Below are 24240 nucleotides of genomic sequence, written 5' to 3' on the forward strand. Positions count from 1 at the left end.
TGCAACATTAAAAGGAAACACACACTTATGACAATTGATTATTGATAGATGAGTTTAACATCAAAATATAAATTCTCCTTTGATGTTGTTCAATGTACCCTTGACCAAAAATAGGTCTTTGGTGACATACGCATTCAAACAGAGAAGTACAGTGATTCATCTGTTGGAATTTCTATAGATTCAGCTTATTGAAGGCCCACTGTTCACACCAATCCCCATAAATATTTCAGTGAAAACACACCTATTTGAAAGAGCTCTTCAAAACAGGAGAAATTTAAAAAGGGAATCTTATTTCCACAGATGGTGATGCATTTTGAATCTTTGGAAGCTTTCCATCAAACTCATGAACAGAGACCAAAAACACCTTAAGATCTCCTAGAATTCTTACAGCTGACTTTTACCTTAAAGTTAAGCTACATGGTTTGATAGAAATAATTGATTTAACAGCTACAGTATTCATTTGCGAAGGTGCTAGATATAGACCACAGACTGAAGAAGGTTACCTATTCATTCCTTAAGCCAGCAACCCACCTAGTGATTTTAGTGGCAAATGTGATTGCTGCGATTGGCATATAAAATTGCTGATATCTAGCATGTAAGACATCTTGACAGTGATTATCAACCATCGCTTTCATTGGTGAATAAAATCACCAGGTGTGTGCCAGGCTTTAAACACATTCTACAGTAAATTGCAATCAATATTTCAATACTTAAAGATTAAGGGTGTGGATAGGATTGTCCACACCTGCTAAGATAGTCACACTTGCATCCCAAAGGACATGTAAGAATTCCACGTTCAATCATTCTCTGGAATGAAAAAAATAATCAGAAAAATTATAATTTTACTGACAAATTATTTGATTCCCAATGCTGCTGACTTAAACAAAATGAAAAAAAATTTAGACCTATCCTGTTTCTGTCTAACATTGAAAACCCATTTTATAGAACAATGCAAACAATGACTGTCCTTTCTTATACATGAATATAACTTAATTCAATTGATTAAATCTCCGATGTCTCTTTACATGAGGCTATTCCTTAACCCTTTACCACCTGACATCAGTATCAATATTCTCCATTCTATTCACCAAACATTTCCCAAGGTACTGACAAAGAGAATTTGTTTAATAATCACAAGTTGCTTTAGTTGGTGATCACTTCCTTTATTCTCATGACCTTGATGTTTGATTCAAGGGTAATTTTGTTAGGAGAAATTAGATGCTGGTCACTCTTAGGGGTTAAAGGGTTAAATGATTTCTGTGACTGATGCACACACACACCCAAAGCCACAAAACATTGCCTGACCTTGTGTTGACTATCCACTCTCATCTGAAACTCTGGGCTGTCAGGTTTCAAGTCTGCCTGATAATTCCAAAAAGAGCCAGCACCAACAATGGCTCTGGGCCAAATCTGAAAAAATTATCAAATATTCAATTTTAGTAATATTAAAATTGATCTTAGTAACTAATAGTTTTATGATGTAGCCAACACATACCACTTATCGCATGGTGCTCACTGGAGCCTCATTCCATAGAACTTTAATTTGCAGACTCAAACTCAATTGCCTTGCATGTCTCAGCTTCTTGAACTCAAAGCTTTTTCCCTTTCAATCATTTTCCTCTCAGCTGACTTAAAACTTTCTGCTATTTTACACTGGAATTTTTTACTTTTTGAATCAGCAGGGTTCTACCATGTACTTTAAAGTCCTTTTGTTGGAGGTGCACTTTGAAATTTGACAAATAGTAGGGGGGTTATTTAATTAGGATGGACTAGCATCACATTCAGTAGGATTACCAAATGAATGCAGAACTTGATGTTAACTGACAAGAATGTAGTATTTGTATTAGAGTACTGTAAAAGTTTATAACGACATAAATTTAAAAATAATCAAAATATATAAGCTATACTAATGAACATGAAATATTACATGCCTCTGATTGGCTGAAATCGAGTGCATTCTTATGTTACATATAAGTGCAAAGTTAAAACAGAAGTGCAAAATTGTAACACAGGTGCAATTTACAAATAGTGTTCACAAATTTTCAAAATTTTGTCTGTCTTGACTTTATGTGATGTTTTTTCATACTACACTATTGACAAGTAATAACACGATTTCTCTGCAATTTGGTGTAATATGCACTTGTAAACTTTTCAAAGACTACAAATTGCAACTGCCCTAAGGGCTTGTGCAATTTTGTTATCTTTGAAAAATTTATTTGTACTCATGTATTTACACCAAATTGCACTGACTGGATAGACAAAGGACTGTTGTGCAGTTCTAAAAACTGTTTACAGACAGTAACTAATAATTATAATATGATTCATACTTACAATGCCACTGACTGATTCAGTAAACTGGGAATCAGCATCTGGCCCATACATCCACCAAGCAACAGGTTTAGCCCTTTTGTACAAAAAACACTCAGACACAAAGCAGTAATCATCTGTCCACATTGCCATTTCACCACCAAGGAGCATTGTCTGTTCATCAGGGTTTAACTATCACATGAACAAAATTAATACCACGCAGGTTGAGTGCTGTGAATAACATGCACAGCGCATAGAGAAAGGCATTAAGGTTAGGGATATTGTAACGTTTGAACATTTTTCTTGGGTATTTCAGTAATTTTTATCTTGAATGGCAGTACTGCAGTATTCTCCAAACTTGCAAGATGGGGTTCTTTTCGCATTTTGGACAGTGTTAAAAATTATCCTACTAGTCCTCTACTATTTCCTGAGCCTTTTCCAATTTCAAATTGTTTCAGAATCAGGCTGAAGTTGATGATTACACAAGATATTGTTCATAAAAAAATTCTTAACTGTTGTTTTCTATTTTATGTGCTCTAAGTGTTATATACACACAGAGTTACTGGCTTTGGTGTGACATCAAGTTTCAACTAGTTATTGAAGTATCGCAGCTGTATTTAGCAATTTTCTTTTGCAACATTGCCGTATTTGCTAAATGTTTTACGGTATTGCAGAGTTCACAACCCCCCAATATTCTCCTCTGTATGTAGTCCATCATTGATACTTAGGGTCTATCCCACGTTCCAAATGCAAAAAGTAACTAATTGTTAATTGCTAATTATATACTGCCACTGGTCAGTTTTCAGTAACTCTTTCACCCCTTACTGTAACAAGCATGTAAATTCTAATTACAGTATCACCCCCTGAATACAAAATCACAGTCATGAGAATACAAAAAATGATCACCAAATTAAGGGGTCTGTTAAACAAATTCTCTTTGCTAGTTCCAGTTTGAACTGTATAGAGACAGTATAGAGAATAATTATACCGATGGTCTAATGAAAAGGGTAAAAGGCCAACACCTATTTTATTGGGTTGAAAGTGTAACAGAGTCTCTTGGCTGTGAGCAAAACAAATTGATGTACTGGATGTCTTTTTGACTGGCAGCCAAGCACACATGTACAAACCCTTCAACTACCATGAAATTCTCCCAACTGACTACTATACATTTCCTTATAACTACAACAGGAGAATCTGGTTCTTTAATGAAGATGTCTCCTTGCTGATGACCTTGTCTCTTGTCATAGACAGTTTCCAGGATAACATGTTTGAATAGCAAGGAGAAACTGCAAGTGAATCACCTCTAAAATTTTTACAAAGGGTCGACCACACGATTTCCATGTCTCTCATGATGGAAAAAGCATGAAACAAGATTTTAAAAATTCAGCACTTACTCCTGTTGCAATGTCAGTCCATGACACACTCGCATTAGAAATATAATTCAGGTAAAAGTGATTCATCAATGCATTTACCCTAAATAAAAATACAAATGAAAAAGATTAAATCAGACAACATACCCTATGCATGGTCAACCACTCTGTGAGTTTACCAATAAATACAAATATAGGTAATGGATAAAGTGCTAATGCTCGCAACTTCAGCTTGGTAACTCTTTGTGGTGACCAATTTACATTATCAACTCAGTTAATTATGATCAAATTACCCTGTTATACTCTCTCACTGACGCAGCACCACAGTATCTTTTCAACTTACCCCCTTTATTCATTTGTCAGTTAGTCAGTCAGACAATCAGGCAGACAGTCAGTCAGTCAGTCCTACAGAGAGTCAGTTAGACACTCTGCCCGTCAGAGATTTAGTCAGCCAGTTAGACTGTCATCAGACAAATCAATCACCTCATCCAGTCAGTGAACCAATCAGTCACCTATCCATGCAAGGAATTGATACATTAGTCAGCCAGCTGGCAAGTCAGTCACTCTCACTATCTTCCAAAGCTTTCAGTTGGATTTTGACAAAAAATACTCTGCAACAGTACACCACACGACAATTTAAAAACATCCATTATTATTGTTTTCATCTGCTTACACTTGAAATCCTTAATCTACAAGAGTTTTCAATGATACATCTTTCCAAGCTTGTAACACTGTTCCATTTACTGCCTAAAAAATTTAAAAAAACCAAAGACAGTGCATTGATCATAATACTACATGAAACTCAGTCAGCAATGAAAGCTCTTTTAAATTTGTAATAAAGATCACATATTCTTTTTTTTTGTGACAACCTAATCCTCAGAGGATTGGAAAATAAGTTTTGGGTGCACTTGCCGAGGTTAATAATAATTAAAAGGGTGATGACTCAATCTAACAAGCAAACTATCCAATCAGTATGCATAAAAAGTACTATTTACCTGCGTGGTATAAATTAAATCATTAGTAATATTGAATAATTAATTAAAAATAACTTGCATTAAATGTAACTTATTTCCATCATTCAATACTACCCATAACGAGTGTTAAATTATCAACTCACAGCAGCTGTTGATAATAGTGCTTCCTGCCAAGCATATGGTGTCTTGCCTTTCTGTTGAAGAAATTTGAGCAAATCCTGTTCTAACTCCTTGGTTTCTGCATCAAAGTGAAAAAAAAAATTTAATGCTGGTCCTTGCATGGAAGAACAACTTTTGGTAACTCTTGAGCACTCAAATTATTCCATAATTTGGTTTTATCTTATCTCATTCTGCACATGTTCTAGAAGACTTGTGTCACCCTCTTATTTAGCTGAGGAGATACAGATGTGTACAAGACTAAAACCAGCCAGAATTCAATCAAACATTTTCCCCTGCACTTCAGGCAATTTGCTTGTTTGTACTTTCATTGATTTCTTAATGGTTTTGAGCAATAATTTCCCCTGTCTTGCTGTGAGCAGATCTGATCTCATTTTGGTTTTGGTTTAACCCTTTACTCCCTAACATCAGAATGCATATTCTCCATACTACTCCCTAGACATTTCCTAGAGTTCTGACAAGGAGAATTTGTTCAACAATCAAGAGCTTCTTTAGTTGGTGATCATTTCCTTTATTCTCATGACCTTAATGTTTGATTCAGGAGTGATGTTATAAGGAGAAATTAGATGTTAGTCACTCTTAGAGGTTAAAGGTTAAAGGTTAAAACAAAACTCAATCAAAAATTCTCCCAGATAAGTATATAAGGTTTGGGAAAGGTGCACCAGTTTACTTTCTCCATGTTCAGCTCTAATTGAGTTGGTGGCTATTTCTCGATAAAATCATTTCAACCTTTACTTATTTCTTGCTAGTAAAGAGACAATGGATGTCATTTGGCAGCAAAGTGATATGAAATTTGGTACTCATCATTAAAAACATTTGAATATTTCAGATTGCAATTTTTCTGTATTGAAGCACTAGGTTTTGTGGATGATAAATTAAAATTCACTTCATCGCAGTGTCCCTCTCAGAATTTACAAAGCAGAGGCAATTGAGGTCCTGTATGTAACCCTAAAAACCCTAAAATCAGTATTCATATTCTCCCCTACTGTTCACTATAAATTTCTAAGTTGCTGACAGGGAGAATTTGTTTCCCAATCATTTTTGGTTGACGATCATTTCCTTTATTCTCACAACTAAATGTTTGATTCAGGGTTGATGTTGTAAGGAGAAATTAGATGCTGGTCACTCTTCAGGGTGAAAGGATTAACAAATAACATTGATTTCATTTATCCTTGGACCTGTCAACACTTAGTGTGACTGTTCAACAGACTTACTTTCCATAGTACACACAGATGTAGTTATAACTTCATCCAAACCAAGATGAAAGTACTGATCAGGAAATAGCGTCATCATTTCTTCAAGAATGCCTTTCATTGTGTTCACTGTAACTCCCTAGACAAGATGAAGATGGTGCTTATATAAATCATATAGCAACTACCCTAAACACTAAGCAAATCACTGTCTCCTAGAAGATTCACTGAATCGACTTCTTGTCATAGGGATTTTTTTTTTGTTTTTTACTATAAAAGAGAATGGGGAGCAAGCCCCACACTCCTAAGAAACTCTGTTTTGGTTTTACATGATTTAAATGTAAGATAGGGGGATGTGGCAGGGAAGGGGGATGTGGCAGGGGAGGGGGGATGTGGCAGGGGAGGGGGGATGTGACAGGGGAGGGGGGATGTGGCAAGATAGGTGGATGTGGCAGGGAAGGGGGATGTGGCGGGGGAGGGGGGATGTGGCTGGGGACTGGAGATGTGGCAGGGGAGGGGGAAGTGGCAGGGGAGGGGAGATGCGGCAGGGGAGGGGGATGTGGTAGGGGAGGGGGGATGTGGCAGGGGAGGGGGGATGTGGCGGGGGAGGGGGGATGTGGCAGGGGAATGGAGATGTGGCAGGGGAGGGGGAAGTGGCAGGGGAGGGGAGATGTGGCAGGGAAGGGGGGATGTGGCAGGGGAGGGGGGATGTGGGAAGGGGAGGGGGGAAGTGGCAGGGGAGAGGGAATGTTAACCAATATTTATTGCACTCAAGGACAGAAATTTGTGATAACAGTATTCTAGCTAACTTACCTCAGGATCATTGTAAAGCTCAATGTATCCTATTGAGTTATTGCAGAAATATAACCCTTTAGTCTTGTTCTGTAGGCCTATCATTCCAAGGACATGGAATCTAAAGGTTAAATAATGAGCTTGTCTATTAATAACAATCAAATGGTGATAAAGATCATTTTTTTAAACATAGGGCTATTGATATAAGTGTTAACTATTTCAGACAGAACCAAAAATCACTTCAATCTGTTTGTTTCTTACTAACAGTAATTCATTCAACAGCTTTAAAATAAGTCAAAATTAGTAAGACCGAAAGCAACTCACATTATACTTATCAAAAAAAGTTAGTGCAATGTTAAGGAAGAAAAACTCTGAATTCCAATTTGTTTGTATTGAACCTGTGTAAGGCCAGGAAACACTGCTAATGATACTCACAGAGAACGTGTCAGATGACCTTTCAGAAACAAATTAAAAATAATACAAAAATTAGAGACAGATCTAATCTCTTGAATAATATCAAGGAGACTTCATATCTTACGCTGATTCCACTTCCGGAATTACTCTTATTCCTCTGTCAGCAGCATAAGATACCAGTGATTTTACTTGTTCTTGGGAGTAAAACTGACTCTCGTTGTTTCTTAAATCTGGATAGCTAAAAGTTAAAAAAAAAAATGCGAACTGCATGTTGAACAGCAACAAAGATCTATCTACATGACTTAGACAAAATAATTTTGGGTGGCATGGCCACAAGTAGAAAAGTACTTTACAGCAGCTTGACAACCTGTGTTCAGAGGTCATCATCACAAAAAAATGAAAGAGAAAAAGTCTACAGAGGCATAAGTCATATATTAAATTAAAGTGCAATATTGCTGTCTGCATTTAGGTCACTTACAGCTTGCTTTCAACACTGAATCGACAGAAGTCTGCAAAATGGAAGTGCAAAACATTTAACTTGACAGAGCTCATGCCATCCAGAATATTATACAGAAGTTCAAGGGGAAAATATCTGCGCCTAAGACAAAGAACAATACCAGAGTAAGATTGAACATACATGTAAGTCAAAGTCAGCAGATATGATGTCCTAGCTACAAGCTAAAATAATTATTATAGGTAGGGATTCACAGTATTCCACGTTCTCAATGATTGTGACTCTATGTCCATGTATGTTTGACAAAGCAACCAAAATACAGTGTAACTTTCTCAAGACTCAACTTTTTTTTATCATTTCTTATCTAAAAATTAAGTTTTCCAAAATTTGAGTGACTAAACTTGAGGTGTGGTTTATCTACAAGTGCAGCTTATGGGCTAGTGTTTGCAGTTCCTGACTGTGCCTTCCTAATTTTATCATTACAATGATGTATTTTTGTTAATCATTAATAACTTATAAAGAGTACAAATTGAAAAAAAAATAATCTTTTGACTGAATTTAACCCTTTAACTCCCAGAAGTGATTAACATGAAACTTCCCCGTATAATATACATACATTATTCAGCAAACAGGTTATGAGAATGTTCAAAGTCATCAGGTAGAAGCTGCTATCTTGATCTAGCACCAAGTTCTCATAATTAATTTACAAGCAAATGTGTAGCAACTAAAGGGGAGAATTAACAATCAGATCTTGGGAGTTTAAGTGTTAAAGCTCTTAAACTATTTGCAGCACTGGATTTGTACAATAAGGTATTATCCAATGAAAAAATTGCTGTAAAATGATAAGCACTAAACTTTGAACATTTACCCAGCATCTAGCATGAGGCCTCTGTGTACATATCTGGGTTCATCATCAATCGTCACATCACTATTTATTATATTTCCATTTTCAATCAGCTGGGTGAATGTTTCCAACCCATACCTGCAAGGATAATTGTATAAAAAAGGTATTGGACCAAAGTAGACAACTTTTATTTCAAACTGATAAGGAACATACAGATCATGCGGTTCTTGCTTCGTGACCAGCATCTAATTTCTCCTTACAGTAATGCTGCTGGATCATTCATTAAGATCATGAGAATGAAGAAAGTGATTGCCAACCTAAGAGGCTTTGATTGTTACATGAATTCTCCTTTTCAATACCAAAGGACAAGTGTAGAGAAGAGTATCAAGAATATGGAAACTGATGTTAGGGTTAAAAACCCATGAATGATCTCGAGGGGTGTCACAAAGAAGGCTCATTCTCTTAAACTAGTGAAAACTCTTAAAGATCAAAGGCATTCAGGAAACAATTTCTTATTGCCACCAATAGGGGTCTGGTTATCAAAGTTAGCCCTGTCTGTGGCATGAATGCTGAGCTTCACCCACTTCAGCCCAATGCTCAATGCAACCAACTGAGCCTATCAGTATGTATGCTATCTAGTACAGGTAATTTCTCTTTTTGATAGTTGTTTCTATCACTGGGGATATATAATATATACAGACTTAAAAAACGCACTTACAATGCTCCATAAGGCGTTTTGGCTTCTATGTTTGCCTGGCCATTGCTGATGTTCAACATATACCAGTAGGAGGTGTCAACGCGTAAAACTTCTTCATCACTACGCACATTCAACACGAGTTCACTCAACTTTTCACTTTTTCCACTCGGATTCTGCATATGATTTCCTCCAATTTGCCGCAATATTATTTCCAAATATCGTGTTATTCCGCGTTTCACGACACCCGAGCTTGACGATGTCTGAATAACGAAAGCTGGAGAAATTACAAGAGGCGGTCCGGAGCTTATCACCGAAGCTGGAAGAGGCCATAACGTGTTTGAAACAGCATCAGGTGTAGGAATTCTTTCGGACAGTTGATCACTCGATCGTTTCAAGGAAGCGCACAAAGGTCCAACTACAGACAAAAACAGCACACTGACGAGCAACATGATGAGAAAAGTGGTCAGATGGATATAAGATGAGTTTTTGGCAAACGTAACATTCAGGAAAGTTCTGATGTGTATGTGACAACTTGTCAAAAATGAGATCTAAAATCGGAAGTGTTCGTCATTGGATCGGAGTTGGTCGGAATGGATCCGGTATCCTACATTGCTAGGCTACCAAGCGTAGAAGGCTCGGCTACCTCCAAAGTCTGGCTGTACAGTCATCAAAATCTAGTAATAAAACGCTGGGTGGAGGTTAGAATAGTTTGAAAGACATATTCGCTACAATGACTATCCAGTGGACTCTCGCTGCTGGCTTTCTGTACACTGAGATCGGTGTTCTTTTGTTGTTCTGTCTTCCTTTTATTTCGGCCAAAAGGTAAGGTTTTTGAATAGGGAGAATCTGAAAACTTGCAGCTCAAGTCGATCGAGCGTCACATGGATTTACGCTGGTTTCGCCCTGTTTCCTTTTCTCCCCGAGTAACTTCGACCCGTGTCAACTTCAAGTTCGCTTTATCATATGTGTATTTTTATGTCTAACTTACATTTTATGTGCTTTAACATTTGTATTTATGCAACAGATTTATATTTAAAGGTATTTACGGAAAGATACGGAGACACGAATTGTGTAGATTTTGTGCAAAGTAGACAATTTTTCGAACGTATCTTTATGTTCATGTACATGTGCCAAGGATGTGCATAATATTTTTTGTGTTTTGCTTAAACGTAATGCTTTGATAATGCTTTTATTATATATGTTTGTGATATCTTTGAATTTATTTATGATGTATCAGTCATATGGCGGGTCGAAATTGAATTTGATGCGGGGCGAAGTTACTGGATCGAAAATGAAATGGGGCGAAACTGGCGGATACCGTCACATGAAAGATAACATTAATACAGAGCTTCCACCTTGGCGTTGATCATCACAATGAATGATTAATACTTTTGCATTTTGTATTTTAGATGGAATCAACTTTTTAACTCCAGGTTCGTGGCTGCTTTGTTTGCGTATGGAAATTTCTACTTCAACGTCATTGCGTTAGTGATGGCTCTACTTTTACTAGGTAACACATTTAATTTTTAATTTATTTTTATTTTAAATTTATTTATTTATTAAATTTATTTAATTTTTAATTTAATTTAATTTAATTTAATCTGCCATCTGTGTTGAACAAGATTAGCCTATAAAGAGACTATGCTATGCTATCAGAATCTAATTTTACATAGTTCCATGCCAAAGTCTGCATTTGTCATCATACAGTATGTATTTCTGTCATGCTTCCGGGATGTGGCCAAAGTGAAAGAGGAATTGTTCAGTAGCTTTCATTGATCAAAGAAAACCAACTAGTGAAAAGCCAAGAAAAAAATGTCACTTGTCATTCCTGAGTCACATGTATTGCAAATTTTGGGAATCTTTAAAGCTAATCTTGCCTTCAACGCATACGTTTATCTTGATGTTGAGTCATCCTTACTATTTATAGTGAAGATGTACCTTGATTGAAATGTTAATTGGATTTTCACACATGATGCAATCATCAACAGACCAGAAACAATCATCAACCTATTTAGAAAGACTGCAGTAAATTTCACAACAAATTGTCAGATATTTTCCATAAGTGGGTATTATGCAATCCTGTTTGTAAACCACCACCCAACCAATATTTCCATTTGATTTGAGATTCAATTGTTCAACCATACTTATGACTATTATCAATAAAGTATCAGAAAAACCATTGTGTTACTCTCTATTTCTAATCCAAATTTTCCCATGAAATGCTAATTTGAAGAAATTTTTGGTTATGTGGTATTGAAACTGAAGTGTAGACATTGATGTATGTCTCAAGTGGCTACAGGACTCTCTTGCCCTTAAAGATGGAATCCTTTCTAACCAAATAAGACATAGCCTTTGAATGTAAACTGAATTTACTCCAATCATGGGTGGCTGGTACTTTTTAGCATGTCATTCTGAAAATGTGAAAGCTGACCCTTAACCCCTAAGAGTCTTTGGCTTCTAATTTCTCCTTCAGTATCACCCTTGAATCAATTATAAAGTTCATGAGAATAAAGGAAATGATCTCCAGCTCAAGAAGCTCCAGATTGTTACACAAATTCTCCTTGTTGGTATCACAGGAAATGCAAAGAGAACAGTGGGGAGAATATGAAAACTAATTTTACTAGAGTTTAATTTTATTTATCCAATTTAAGGTTAATGTTATTTCCTAATCTCAGTGTGATAGACAGCCAACAGAAACCATTAGCCAAAAAAAAGTGTTGAAACCATCAAAATTAGTCTTGCATTTTTATGAATTTACTATTTTTTAGATTCAATTCGTGAATCCAGAAAGTACAGCAAGATGGAGTCCACTGCACAAGTGGACTTGCACAACAATCCTCAGGCAGAAATCATGGCTCAGATGAAATTGTTTCGTGCACAGCGTAATCTGTACATTTCTGGATTTTCCCTGTTTCTTTTGATGTAAGATATGTTATTAAGTATTAACCTTAAAACTGATAGAAATGATTGCAACAGAACTTCTCCTTACCATATCACCATATTATCCAATAAATAAGAAATGAGAGTAGAAGAAAATATCAGCTACAGTAAGTGGTTATTTTCTAGCAAGAGCACATGATTCTTTTGACTAAGTTTTAATGAAAATTGAAATGGTCAGAATGGTTAACTGCTTATTGCATCTTTGGAGTTAAAGAGTTTTATGATTGCTTTTGAAAAAACATGAGTCCCAGGCAATAGGTATGGTCAGAAGCATTTAACTTGAGTTTGAGCCTAAAACTCTGCCTTGGATATCATGGTTGAAAGTTTATCTATCGAGATAGGAATGCTGAACTATAAATGGTAAGTACTGCAAGGAAAAATTAAAGAATTTAACATCACTTACCTGAAAATTATTAGTCTACAAGATAATACTTTTTTATCATGGAAAAGTAAGGAAATTTTGGAAATCAATTTCTGTGGTAACTATAAATTTTACTCTTGTTACCCTTCACAGAGTGCTACGTCGTGTTGGAAAGCTTCTCTCCAAAAATTCTGTTCTTGAAGCTTCCAATGAAGCCAGTCTGCGTCAAGCACAAAATGTGTCTCAGCAGTGCGAAAAATTGATGGAGGAAAATAATGAACTTAAAAAGGTAATGTTGAAAGGTATGTGCAAGGTGGGTCTTGTGTGTCGTACAGCAATCTAGCAAAGAAAAATTGATAACCATGTTTTGTGTATAAAAGAAAGAGCCTCATGAAAACTTCAAGAACTGCTGAGCTCCTTTGAAAGCACTGAAAAAAGGTGGGAACATATTTGCCCTAAATCTTTCAATTGTGGTTTTATTAGACAGGACTAATCAAGCAGAAGAATTTTGTGCACAGATGAAATCACTTTGAAATCATCTTGGAAGAACATGTTTTGATGTCTCATTCACAAATCATATTCAATACAAGGTTTTAAACTGTATGCAAAAGTTTTAGTGACACATGGCTCAGAATGCATCCTTGGAGGGCTTAGCTCTCAGGAAATAGAGACCCACTGGGGAGGGGAGGTACTTTTGAGCCGTGACATAGATTTTGTAGAAAAAGATATGTTTCTTTCATTTGTTTATAATTGTTAAATCTCTCTTAAAAAGGCCATAGAAGGCACAGAAGGAAAAACAGAGACAAAGACAGAGACAAAAGATGAAGATAAAATGAACCAAGAGCTGAAAGAATTGAGAGAAGCCTTGGAAGATAAATCCAAGAAGCTTTCAGAACGATCTGAAGGTGCTGCTAAGTATGACACTTTTTAACAAGGGGGGGGGGAGGGGAGGTGAGGTCAAATTGTCTTTAACCCTTTAGCCCTTTCACTCCTATGATCTGAATATGTATTCTCTATACTGTTTGTCCAATATTTCTTTAAAATTTTGCTCTGAGAATTTATTTGCCCTCAGTTAAAGGCTTTTTTTTTCATGTCTCATTGTCTTTCTGCACTTAAATGTATGGATACCTTAAGCAGAAATTTGACTGTTTAATGGTTGCTCCAGGGAGGTGAACTTCTCCTTACAATTTCTAAACATCACCCAGTGGAGTGGTAATGAGAAGACACAACCAATCAGTTGGAGGGTCCAATATGAAAACAATCCTCACAGTCATGGATACTACTTAACTAGCAGTGAAAATAAGGCCTGAAAAAAATTCAGGCCAGTACAGGATTTGACCCATGACCTCTGCAATACCGGTAGCTCTCTACCAACTGAGCTAACAAGCCAACTGGGAGCTGGTCATTATGTTCTCGAGTTCCTTACTTTCCACTACTGGTTAAGTAGTATTTATAACTGCAAGGATCACTTTCATTTTTGTTTCTTCAACCACAGTTCACATATATATGATTTTCATATATTTGCAGCCATTTATTCAGTTGAAGGGTGTTATCATGATATGCTATCAAATAATTTTCAAGGAACTGTGTACCCAAGCAGCTAGAAGGAAGCCCCCAAATATCAGTATGCATTTTCTCAGTACTGTTCTCTGCACATTTCTTAAAGTGCTGATAAAGGAATTTGTTTAACAGTCAAGAGCTTCTTTTGTTGGTGATCATTTCCTTAGCCATTTGAGTGACCAAGACAGAATTTCTCCTTACAATATCGATGCAATATCAAGCAGACAAGTTATGAGAATAAAGAAAAATATCAATTAGGGAGTTATAAGTTCATCCAATACCAAATTCTCAAAACTAACATCACAAGAACTGTTTGGCAGACAGTAAGGAGAATTACTAATGTGATCTTGGGAATTAAAGGGTGAATGAGTGATTTTGGGGTAATATTCAGGGCTCGAAATTAGCACTCGCAAACTCGCGAAATGCGAGTGGTTTTTCGAAGTTGCGAGTCTAAAAAATATCCTCTAGCAAACATTTGCTAGTTAGGTTCGTTCTTTTGCTAGTAAAAATAATCTTACTAGCAAAACTTTGCTAGTAGACAGAAAAGTTAAGTTCGAGCCCTGATATTGTGAGGAGAAATTAGATGTTGGTCACCTTTATGGGCAAATGTTAGTGGTTTACTGTCATAAAACCATAAAACGAAAATCAAGACAATTACAGCAGCCCAGTAGTAAAGAAATATCATAAGGAGCCAATCAGAACTCAAAAATTAAAAAAGGAAACTGCCTGAAGCTCAGGAAACGTGTGTGAATAAATCACAGTTGACCTTCTCTGGTTTGGTTTTCATCCCGGCAGAGCTTGAAAGGACTAAGAAAGATTTGGCTGCGTTGAAAGAACAGGCCGCAGGACTGACACGGGAATACGACAGACTTTTGGAGGAACATGCCAAAGCACAGGTGAGAGGGGAGAGTAGGGAGATGGATGTTAATTTAGCCTGGGAGCAGGCCCTTGTTACTTGCGCTACAGGGCGCGCCTTTCTCCGCCCGCAGGAAGATTTGGGACGAGTCGGGGAGAGATTTACCTGGAGTCTGGAACTTATAATGCGGGTCTGAAAGGACGCCACTGTTTTTTTCATCATCTATTTTCCTCCACGAATGCAGCATTCTAATTGGTGGAAAATGACCGGTCCTGTCATTTTGACATAAACTAGTGCTTTATATCGATGATCAAACGCAGACCTCACGTCAGCTTGTGACTTGTTCAAGGCTTCATACTTTCCCGCGAACAAAGAAACACTCGTACCGAAGCGCTGATAATTTTGGCCGGCTCATTGGGAACAAGAGGTTCTAGAAAGGACGCAGAATTAATGTAGAAGGAGATTTGTGGGAGTATTTACGGTAAAGAAACAAGGAACTAGGATTGTAGAGAGAATCAACTGGTTTTCTTTAAAAAAATTTTGAGCGTTCTGAAACTCGATCCTCCAACCTAAAAACTCGACTCTCGATTCCCAAATATTTCGAGAATTGAGGTTCCAGGTTCGAGTTTCCGGTCGAGATTGACATTTTACCAGTTACCGTTACCCACCTGAGGTTCGTTTTAATTACTTTTGTTTCTCTTCCATCAGGCCCAGCTGGAGAAAGACGAGAACCAAACAGGAGAAGAAAAAAAAGAAAACTGAGGTCATGTCACCAATATCTGGATTATTTGATTATAATAACACATTTATTGGAAGAGAAGATCTAAAGATAGCCCGTCGCATAGTCTCTGTTTAAGGCTTGTGAGAAAGCGTAGAAGTCACTGACAAAACTGACTATTTTTGTTTTTTCAAGTATGATTATTCGTAAATAGTTGGTATTTATACTGATTAACATTTGTTTGTAAGGTAAGAATTGAGGATATTACAAGTCACTGTTAGATTTAAACTTGAAAGACCAGTTTTCTAGGACGGTTGTTTAGTTGCAAGTACATCAAATTAAATTCAAAAGTATTGAAAAATATATTTTAAAATACTTACAGATCTTTGTAAACAGTATTTGTTCAAGTAACCTTCACATAGTTAAAGTATGGCATTATTTAGAAATAAAGATTTGTGAGGCACTGAAGCGTGTTTTCTTGTGTGTTTCTCTTTTCGTGAACCAGATATTTTGATCCTGCTCCAGGCCTTCAGTAAGTAAAATGAAGTGCAATGATGAACGGCGCCACAGTAGCGAAGGAGTGAAAACCGAGGGGGGGCTTGGGCAGGGTGACTCTGCCCCTTCAAAAGTGAGCGGTTTTCTCACTGTGCGCGTGGAAAAGGCTAACTTTTATTAGCAAGAGTTGCTTAGTGGGCAGAATCGTTGCTTCGTAACACGTAGCTATTTTTTGGTTATGTATCATTTTTCTCACATTTTCAAAAGTCAAATGAATACTGGTTTAGATCCGGAATCTTCAAAACTTCGCTCTGTGCGTTGTTTTAAATGTGAAAAATTCATCCAATGTACTTCCCTTTCTGACGTAAAATCTAATATCAGTCTAACACGGAAACCCGTGCGGAATCGCTTTCGAAAGTGATAACTGTATTCATTTGCTTTCGAGCCCCGCAGCGCGCTACGTCAGGAATTAAAATGTTCAAATCCCAGTACTGTTTAAGAAAACTATATTAGTAGCCCCATTGCATAAAAGTTGTTGTTGGTGGATATATTACGATTTCAACAGAATCCGTTCGGGCGCTATGAAACGAATTGAAAGATTTTAGGGGCGAGCTTGTTTCACTGCAAGGGTGAGCTCGCAGAGGTGGTCGGGAGCGAACTTGTAATAGGTTGAAACCTCCAGTTGCTGGTTAACACAGTCAATCTTCTCTCGTGCGACCACCTTTAATGCAGGGGAAAATGGTCACTAAAGGAGGTGGTCCCCGGAAAACAAAGATCAAAATATAAACCCTAAAAGAAAGGAGAAAAATTATTGCAGCCACTGAAAGAAATCATTTATTCTTGTCTCGTTGGTTAAATGACGCAGTTGTACAAAGTTTTTCTTAAAAAAATCTAATTCTGAACAGGTCTTTAGTACTGGTGTACTCTACACGTCGTTTTGATTTTTGGTTTTTGCGACAGGTACATTAGCAATTTGAAACAGAATCCCTTTTAATCACTTGAAATCAATTGCCACAAAAAACTTTGAACAACATTGCCACATGGTTTGAATTTTGTGCGTATATCTATCTGCCTATTTGTAGAATATTTTTGACCAATTGGCGTAACTCAAAGATTTCCTTTTATCTTGATGATGGTCCTTATTGAAAACAAGAAACAAACTTTGAAAAATTTAGGGCCTCAAAAAGGGTCGTGTACGGTTAAGAAGATCGAAGAAAGGACGCTAATTTAAGAGTTTTTGAAACAGCATTTAACAAAGAATTCTAACGAGCATTTATAAGGAGGTCGCTGAAGGAAAGTAGTCGCTTCATAGCTTCGGACCTCTGAGATCCTCCCCATGGATCCGAAAATGTTTCCCCGTGTCTCTCTCGAATGCTTTTCAACGAAATTTTTTCCAAAGACGTATTTGCATCAATATTTCTCAACAAGAATAAAAGTTTCAAATGCCAGTTTCATACTTTTAGTGGAAAAGAATAATACCAAGAACTTACCAAACCTTGAAAACATAAGATTGAAGGAGTTCGAGTTTAACCTTCGCCACACGCTTCAAGCTAAAGGCGGATTTGAACACAACAAGCATCTGAAAGACAAGACTCTTGTTAACAATACAACCAGTTTCCTAACTCACTTTTGGCTTTGATCACTTCTGAGTTTCATTGCCTTTTACGCTCTTGTCAATTCGGTCAACCAATAAAATGGAGACAGGAGAGAACCAATCACGACCTGATGTCACGCATTTTCCCGCGCTTAGCGCAGGTTGCGCGCCTTTGCCAAGTCTTGTTTAGGTGGTTCTGAGATAGACCTTATTTCTGATTCACTGTGATAAGGATAAAGCAACAGCATAATTTTACTACATTATTTGAATCTCACACCATACTCCTCGAAGGCTGATAGTGGAAAGGAAAATAAAACAAACAAACGAATCACTGAAGCTAAAACGAAGAAAACTTGATAAAAGGATAGTCACGTGTATTTCACTTGAAAAACTGAAGCCGAGTTCGATTGCTAGTGTTTGAGAATATTTGACTTAAAGCCGAGACTTCACCGGTATTAATGTATTCTTTGTGTTTGCATATGGCCACAATCACAAATACGAAAAAGGACTATTCCATCAGCTTCACCCCATAACTATCCAAAGAATAACAGACGGAAAAAAACTATAAATATATGATGAATTTTTTGTACACATAACAATCAGGAAAGTTCTGGTGTGCCTGTGACAACTTGTCAAAGATGAGACCTAAAATTGGACGTGTTCATCATTGGATCGGAGTTGATCGGGATAGATCGGATATCCTACATTGCTAGGCTACCAAGTCTAGAAGGCTCGGCTACCTCAAAAGTCTGACCACACATTTATCGCTTACATTCATTAAACATTCATCAATAAAACGCTGAGAGGAAGTTGGAAGAGTTTAAAAGACATATCCGCTACAAAAAATGACCGTCCAATGGGCTCTCGCTGCCTTATTTCTGTACGCCGAGATCATTGTTCTTTTGTTGTTCTGTTTTCCTTATATTTCTACCGAAAGGTAAGCTTTTTGAATAGGTAGAATCTAACAACTTGCAGCCCAGTTGATCGAGCGTCGCATGGAAGATAACATTGGTGCAGAACTTTCACCTCCGTGTTGATCATTACAATGAATGATTAACACTTTTGCATTTTGTATTTAGATGGAATCAAATTTTTAAATCCAGGATCGTGGCTACTTGGTTTAGTAGTGGAAGTTACTACTTCAAAGTCGTTGTGTTGGCGATGGTTCTATTGTTAGCAGGTAATACTTGCATTTAGACGTTCAAATGACTCGTGTTATCTTTATGGTGCATTTACAAAACTAGAAAGCTTTTTAACGATCCATACTACACTCTACCGTCTGTATTGAACAAGCTAAGCCTGTAATAGATAACTATGCTATCAAAAGTTAATTTTACGTAGTTCCATGCCAAAGTCTGCATTTTTCATCACACATTATGTGTTTCCGTCATGCTTCCGGGTTGTGCCCAAAGTGAAAGAGGAATTGTTCATTAGCTTTCCTTGATCGAGAAGAACCAAATAGAGAAAAGCCGAAAAAAAGAAAGTCACTTTTTATTTCTGAGTCACATGTTTTTTGGAAATCTTCTAAGCTAATCTTGCCTTTAACGTATAAGTTTATATCGATGTCGAGTCATTTTAACCATCAAGCAATCCTGTTTGTAAACCATCACCCAACCTATTGGCCATGAGGTTGCGCGTGAGACTGGGTCGGTTTCGCTTCGAAGTGCATTATCAGACTGTTTTGAGAAATGTTGCTCTTTGAGAAAATGAAGCTTGCGTGAACATCGATCTCTTCGAAAATGGGTAAATTTAGCTGTTGTGTTCCAGGATGCACCAACAACTGGAGAAACTCACCAAATATGAATTTCACACTTTACCAAGCGATCCCTAAGTAAAAAAAGGCGTACGTACAACTGATACGAAATGTAACCTTGTAGAAAAACGCACTAAGCACAAGGATTCGTGGAGCGCATTTTCCAAGAGGACTGAGGATGAGTAGAAATTAACTTCCTTCAATATTTCCCAGGAATATCATCCCAAAGAAGCGCTGTATTATACAGAAATCGCGACTGCCGCCGAAAGGTGAAAACAAGGGCTCACAACCTCGACAAAAAGACTCGATAGTCGATAGCAACGAATGTGAGAACCCGGATTGATGTAAACACTGCCAATACAATTCAGAGAGACCAAGCTTCCCAAACTGAAGTTTATACTGAAGGCCAAGCTTGTTAAGTGGAAGGTCTCAACGAATCAAAAGATCTTAAAGATGAAATCGCTTCTATTAAACAAGAGATTGAATCGCTGAGGGAAGCCGTCAATGAAAGAAGCACAAAACCATTTTTCTTGTAAATTCCAAGCCCGCATATTCCATCATCAAGAGACTCTCCTTCCTTCAATCCAATCTTCTTGACTTCAACAATCTGGATGTCATTTTTGACTCCGTCAGGAGACGCACCTTAAAATGGATGTGTCTCAGATACAAAAAACCTGACTTGTGTACCTTCTGGCCAGTCTCATTTTCAAATGTTTGGATGATACTTGATTCTGATTCAATACCATCTCACATGGCGTTAGTTTGTACTTGCTTAGTATAAAAAAGCACTCCTGAAACAGCTTTAGTTGGGCTTGATGTTGGCTTTCACAAACATCTCTTGCACTGTCAAGCAGTTATGGGTGGTTTCCATACATCAAACCATGTTCTTGTTTCATTTTGACCTTTTGTTTCTTCAGCAATTACATTTCTTTCCTTGACAGAGTTATATAATCTCTTGCTGGATCTGAGTGCCTTTTCCTTTATGTCTGTCATTGAAAGTGACCGTAGGGGATAATAGGGTTTACATCCTCAAAAGACACCATACTCAAATTGCATCCCCCAAAACAGCCCCATAGTGCAGTTTGAAACAAAACTGAGCCAGTCTCAGGCACAACCTCAAAATGGCCAATATTTCCAGTTGATTTGGGATTCAGTTGTTCAACCATACTCATCACTATTATCAATAAAGTATCAGAAAAACCATTGTGTTACTCTCTATTTCTAATCCAAATGTTCCCACGAGTTGCTATTTTGAAGAAATTTTTTGTTATGTGATATTGAGACTGAAGTGTAGACATTGATGTATGTCTCAAGTGTCTACAGGACTCTCTTGCCCTTTGAGATGGAATCCCTTCCAACCAAATAGAACATAGGCTTTGTAATTAAACTGAATTTACTCTAATCATGGCTGGCTGGTATTCTTTAGCATGCCTCTCTTAAAATGTGAAAGCTATGAGATATTCAGGGAAGGTTTCCCTTGTTCCCTTAACCCTTAAGAGTGTTTGGCATCTAGTTTCTCTTACAGTATCACCCTTGAATCAAAAATAAAGGTCATGAAAATAAAGGAATGATCTCCAGTTTAAGAAGCTCTAGATTGTAAAATGAATTCTCCTAGTTGGTACCACAGGAAATGTAAAGAGAACAGTGAGGAGAATATGAAAACTAATTTTACTAGTTTTTGATTTTATTTATCAAACTTAATGTTAAATGTTATTTCTTAACCTCCGTGTAATAGACAGCTGACAGAAACCATTAACTAAAAAAAAGTATCGAAACCATCATAAGTAGTCTTGCATTTTCATGAATTTCCTATTTTTTAGATTCAATTCGTCAAATCATCAAGTACAACAAGCTGGTGTCTTCTTCTCCAGGGGACTTGCGCAACAATCCTCAGGCTGAAGTGACAGCTAAGATGAACTTGTTTCATGCACAGCGTAATCTGTACATTTCTGGATTTTCTCTGTTCCTTTTGATGTAAGCTTTATTATTAAGTATTTACCCTAAAACCGACCGAAATGATTGCAACAGAACTTCTCCTTACTGTATCACTATTATCCAGTAAATAAGAATTGAGAGTTGACGAAAGTATCAGTAACAGTAGGTGGTTATTTTCTTGCAAGAGCACATTGTCCTGTTGACTAAGTTACAATGAAAAGTGAAATGGTCAGAATCATTAACTGCTTATTGCATCTTTGGAGTTAAGGGGTTTAATTATTGCTTTTGAGATAAGTAAGTCCCAGGCAATAGGCATGTTAGGAAGCATTTAACTTGAGTTTGAGGCCAAATTTCTACCTTGGATCTCTTGGTTGAAAGTCTCTATATAGAGATGAGGAATACTGAACAATAAATGCTAAGAACTGTATAGAAAAATTAAAGAATTTAACATCACTTACCTGAAAATAATCAGTCTGCAAGATGATACTTTTTTATTAAGGAAAAGTAAGGAAATTTTGAAAATAAATTTCTGTGGCAATTATCAATTTTCACTTTGTTATTCTTCACAGTGCTAAATCGTTTTGTAAAGCTTCTGTCTGACACAGAGAAGAAAGGTGAAGATGAAGTTAACCAAGAGCTCAAAGAAATGAGAGAAGCCTTGGAAGAAAAATCCAAAGGTGCTGCAAAGTACGACACTTTTTAACATGGGATGGGGGGGGGGGGGGGAGGGAGGGAAGGTTAAACTGTCTTTAACCCTTTAGCCCTTTTGCACCTAAGATCTGAATATGTGTTCTCCAAACTGTTTGTCCATCATGTCTTTAAAATTTAGCTCTGAGAATTTATTTGCCTTCAGTTAAAGGCTTTTTTTTCTTCATGTCTCATTGTCTTTCTGCACCTTAATGTATTGATACTGTAAGCAGAAATTTGACGGTTTGGTGGTTGCTCCAGGGAGGAGAACATCTCCATACAATTTTTATACATCACCCAGCAGAAAGGTAATGAGAAAACACAACCAATCAGTCAACAGGTTTTTTCTTAATATAACATAAAATGCTATCGAATAATTTTCAAGGATCCGTGTTCTTAAGCAGCAAAAAGGAAGCCCCCTAAACATCAGGATGTATTTTCTCTATACTGTTCTCTATGCATTTCCTAAAGTGCTGACAAAAGGAATTTGGTTAACAGTCCAGAGCTTCTTTAGCTGGTGATCATTTCCTTAACCCTTAAACTCCCATGAGTGACAAAAACAGAATTTCTCCTAACAATATCAATGCAGTTTCAAGCAGATAAGTAATGAGAATAAAGAATTATATCAATTAGGAGATTATAAGTTCATCTAATACCAAATTCTCCAAACTAACATCACAAGAACTGTATGGCAAACAGGAGGTTGAATTAATAAAGCAATCTTGGAAGTTAAAGGGTGAATGTGTGATTCAGAGGTAATATTGTGTGGAGAAATTAGATGTCGGTCACCCTTAGAGGCAAAGGTTGGTGGTTTACTGTTATGAAACCATAAAACCAAAATCAAGATAGTAACAACAGCCCAGTAGTAAAGAAATATCGTAAGGAGCCAATCAGAACTCAAAATTAAAATAAACAAACTACCTGAAGATCAGGGAAGGTTTCACATCTGATTTTTTGCACATTTTTTGACCTTTTCTGGTTTGGTTTTAATCCTGGCAGAGCTTGAGAGGACAAAGAAAGATTTGGCTGCGTTGAAAGAACAGGCCGCAGGACTGACACGGGAATACAGCAAACTTTTGGAGGAACATGCTAAAGCACAGGTGGGAGGGGAGAGTCGGGAGATGGATGTTAATTTAGCATGGGAGTAGGCCCTTGTTACTTGCGCTGCAGGACGCGCCTTTCTCCGCCCGCGGGAAGATTTGGGACGAGTCGGGGAGAGATTTACCTGGGGTCTGGAACTTATAATAAGGGCCTAAAGGGCCTGGAAAGACGCCCCGGTTTTTCATCATCTGTGCTCGCCCACGAATGAAGCATTCTGATTGGTGGAAAATGACCGGTCCTGTCATTTTGACATAAACTAGTGCTTTATATCGATGATCAAACGTAGACCCCACGCCAGCTTGCGACTTGTTCAAGGCCTCATACTTTCCCGCGAACGAAGAAACACTCGTGCAGAAGCACTGATAATGTTGGCCGGCTCATTGGGTCCATGAGGTTCTAGAAAGGGCGCAGAATTAATGTAGAAGGAGATTTCTAAGAGTATTTACGGTAAAGAAACGAGGAACTAAGATTGTAGAGATAATCAACTGGTTTTCTAAAAAAAAATTTTGAGCGTTCTGAAACTTGATCCTCCAACCTCAAAACTCGACTCCCGATTCCCAAATATGTCGAGAATCCAGGTTCCAGGTTCGAGTTTCCGGTCGAGATTGACATTTTACCAGTTACCGTTACCTACCTGAAGTTTGTGTTAATTACTTTTGTTTCTCTTCCATCAGGCCCAGCTGGAGAAAGACGAGAACCAAACAGGAGAAGAAAAGAAAGACAACTGAGGTCATGTCACCAATATCTGGATTATTTAATTATCATAACACATTTACTGGAAGAGCAGATCTAAAGATAGCTTGTCGCATAGTCTGTTTAAAGCTTGTGAGAAAACGTAGAAGCATAGTTAGTAGAGGTCAGTGACAAAACTGACTTGTTTTCTTTTTTCAAGTATGATTATTCGTAAATCGTTGATATTTACCCTGATTAACATTTGTTTGTTGGGTGAGAATTGATGATATAACAAGTCACTGTTAGATTCAGTTGCAAGTACATCACATTAAATTCAAAAGTATTGAAA

General features: G+C 37.2%; 2 protein-coding genes and 1 pseudogene across 2 annotated transcripts in view; 2 read left to right on the top strand and 1 right to left on the bottom strand.

Moving 5' to 3' along the window:
* Positions 1-16: 16 nt before the first annotated feature.
* On the bottom strand, positions 17-9812 carry LOC131787356 (uncharacterized; annotated as a pseudogene).
* Positions 9813-9863: 51 nt separating this feature from the next.
* LOC131787342 (B-cell receptor-associated protein 31) lies at positions 9864-16118 on the top strand. The gene is made up of 7 exons (XM_059104454.2): positions 9864-10041; positions 10629-10729; positions 11988-12141; positions 12674-12809; positions 13293-13425; positions 14876-14976; positions 15645-16118. The coding sequence occupies exons 1-7, from the start codon at positions 9950-9952 to the stop codon at positions 15696-15698; spliced, it is 771 nt and encodes a 256-aa protein (XP_058960437.2). The 5' UTR covers positions 9864-9949; the 3' UTR covers positions 15699-16118.
* A 2398-nt stretch (positions 16119-18516) lies between these two features.
* Positions 18517-24240, top strand: part of LOC136284229 (B-cell receptor-associated protein 31-like) — a 5817-nt gene continuing 93 nt past the window's right edge. Inside the window, exons 1-7 of the mRNA XM_066174082.1 lie at positions 18517-18680; positions 18823-18923; positions 21317-21470; positions 21700-21725; positions 22001-22108; positions 23118-23218; positions 23894-24240. The exon at positions 23894-24240 is cut by the window's right edge and continues 93 nt beyond it. Of these exons, the coding sequence (XP_066030179.1) occupies positions 18589-18680; positions 18823-18923; positions 21317-21470; positions 21700-21725; positions 22001-22108; positions 23118-23218; positions 23894-23947 (636 nt within the window). The 5' untranslated portion in view covers positions 18517-18588 and the 3' untranslated portion in view covers positions 23948-24240. The remainder of the gene's footprint in view (positions 18681-18822; positions 18924-21316; positions 21471-21699; positions 21726-22000; positions 22109-23117; positions 23219-23893) is intronic.

This window comes from Pocillopora verrucosa, chromosome 11, assembly GCF_036669915.1.
Source record: "Pocillopora verrucosa isolate sample1 chromosome 11, ASM3666991v2, whole genome shotgun sequence".
In the NCBI taxonomy this organism is placed as follows: domain Eukaryota; kingdom Metazoa; phylum Cnidaria; class Anthozoa; order Scleractinia; family Pocilloporidae; genus Pocillopora; species Pocillopora verrucosa.